The sequence below is a fragment of the Dendrobium catenatum genome, unplaced genomic scaffold (assembly GCF_001605985.2).
Source record: "Dendrobium catenatum unplaced genomic scaffold, ASM160598v2 fragScaff_scaffold_1220, whole genome shotgun sequence".
In the NCBI taxonomy this organism is placed as follows: domain Eukaryota; kingdom Viridiplantae; phylum Streptophyta; class Magnoliopsida; order Asparagales; family Orchidaceae; genus Dendrobium; species Dendrobium catenatum.
Window position 1 is genome coordinate 10,645,433 of NW_021319682.1, and position 2,405 is coordinate 10,647,837.

The 2,405-nt window shown below is 40.9% G+C and overlaps 1 protein-coding gene across 1 annotated transcript; it reads right to left on the reverse strand.

The window, feature by feature from the left end:
* Positions 1 to 1,320: 1,320 nt before the first annotated feature.
* Positions 1,321 to 1,860, reverse strand: LOC110100414 (ethylene-responsive transcription factor ERF026). Its single transcript, XM_020827909.2, has one exon. The coding sequence runs from the start codon at positions 1,858 to 1,860 to the stop codon at positions 1,321 to 1,323; it is 540 nt and encodes a 179-aa protein (XP_020683568.1).
* Positions 1,861 to 2,405: the final 545 nt, after the last annotated feature.

Here is a 2,405-nt window from a genome sequence, read left to right on the forward strand (position 1 = left end):
TGTATGCCCGCTGTCGCGTCCATGCTGGCATAGTCTGCCGGCCCGCCGTAGCATCGAGTGTCCGCGTCACATTTGCATACGTCGCGTTTGTCTGTGTCGTCGTCACGTTGAATGCCCGCCCCACCCTGAGTGCCCGCTATAGCATCGAGTCCTGTCGTCGCCGTCGACTCGCTGAGTAGTTGATGCCTCACCCTGCAACGGGTCAGGTCGGGTCAACCTGACAACCCGCACAGGTCGGGTCCGGGTTGAAAAAGCTAACCCATATGCAAAAATGGGCCGAATTTGAGTTGGGTCAACTAGTGTTCGGTCAGTTTCGGATTTAATCGAAATCTGACCCGTGACCCATTTTTGACAGCCCTAAGATTTATATGGCTTTCAAATATTTTTATTCAAATCACGGTAACAGTGTTGTCTTCCAACAATGCTCAGCATAACGGCCGCATAAAGCTTCGGAGGTGTTTATGTTATTAATCCACTTATCACAACGCAGTTATATATGTTCGAACCAAGCATGATAAGTTTCTTTTTTTTTTTTTTAATTGCAACAAACGTTGTTTGAGTTGAAAGAAGTTAGAATTATAACGATTTTATGTTATTTATATATCCACACACACATTACATACATGAAAATGGATGCTTTGAACGAAGTCAGCAAAAGAAGCCTGTGCTCATAGATAATTTGCTTTTATGATTATAAAAATTAGCGGCCATAATTAAATAATTATTTACATGAATTTTCTTAAAGAATTAACATTTTAAATGATTTTTGTTCATCCTCGTAGCCGAATTATGACATGAAAGAGTCAAATCTTCCAAGTAAAATAAGCCGGAAAGTGAGAGGAAACTATGCACAAGAAAAGTTCAGTCGCAGGAATAAAATCATTTTCCCATTAATCCAAATCTTAGTAAAGAGAACTTGAACTTGATAAAAATTAATTCTATGGAGAAATCACAAAATAAAGGATGAAGAATTAAGAAGAAGAAGCAGCACGTAATAAAATAAAAAAGAAAAGAAAAAAAAAATGAAAGTGATTGCAACAATACATTATTACTATAATCTATTAATCAAAGAATGACTCTATATAACTCTTAAATTTATAAAAAAATTAAATAAAAAACACTTTTGGATTAGAAATTTGATTAGGATAAATTTCAAATCAATTAAAATTTATACTACACTTATTCTAAAATAAATTCATCAAAATTCTTTGATGCGAATACTGTAATCTAAAATTAATTTTCCTAATTTTTTTATAAAGATATCCTAACCAAAAATATTTCTTTCCAATGATATCGCCCATGAAAATGCCGCTCTTTTCTTCACTCATCAAACTTCCATAAATTCTCCCCTTCCAAAACTCCCGCTGATTCATCCGACTGCGGCGGGCTCAGCCTCGGCGGACTCATCAACATCCCCTCCGCCATGTTCATCAGCAACTGCGGCATATCGAACAATTCGTCCTCATCCACAAAATCACCTAACTCCTCCACCCGCGCCTCGGAAGCCTCCACCGCCCCACTCCGTGCCTCCAGCTCTGCAGCCGCTGCCGCTGCAGCGGCCTGTATATCAGCCGGCGAAACCGACAAGGGCGCAGAACGCGACCGAGCCGCGTCAGGAAAGTTAAGCACTGCGTCAGCTCCACGTAGCGCGAGGGCCGCCACGTCGTACGCAGTGGCAGCCATTTCTGGTGTGGGATAAGTGCCTAGCCAGATGCGATTGGACTTGCGCGGCTCGCGGATTTCCGATACCCATTTGCCACTTCGCCGGCGAATGCCGCGGTAGGGCGAGGGGCGGCCGGTGGGGTTGGGGTCAGGGTTTTCGGGGGCCTGTACGTGGGAAGGAGGAGTGGAATCGGCCATGGAAGAGCTGGATGGTCTTTTGTTCTGGGAAAAAAGTGGGGAATGAACGTATATTGTGTATAAGGTTAAGGGAGAGAGTGGAGAGTGCGCGGCGACGTAGCGACCGCGGGGGCGTTAGTGCTGGTGATTTTTTATTTTTATTATTATTATTATTATTTTCTATGTGCTGGAGCCGGCTATGCCTTTGCTGCCACGAGGGAGATTTGAATGAAGGAGAGAGAAAGATCGATGCTGGATTAGAGGCTGGTATTTGTTTGCGTTGAGTTTTATAATTAGCTTGGATCTGATTTCTTCATAAATTTGTTTATTTAAGGAATTGTAAAACATAGAATTTACCCAGCTGTTTTTGACTTGATGAAAATTTGATTATATTTATATATAAATTGAAAAAAATATATATTTATGCATATTTTCATCATATATAAAATTTAATATTCTTCTTTTATACGAAGATCCAACACATACGCAGATAATAAAAAGGGGTGTAACTTTGTAAGAGTCATAAGAATGACTAGAAGTTTAATGTGTAAATCCCAAGGGGGGGG

What these genes read in the sequence shown, in the direction of transcription:
- LOC110100414 (XM_020827909.2), bottom strand. Translation starts at nt 1,860, where the DNA reads ATGGCCGATTCCACTCCTCCTTCCCACGTACAGGCCCCCGAAAACCCT.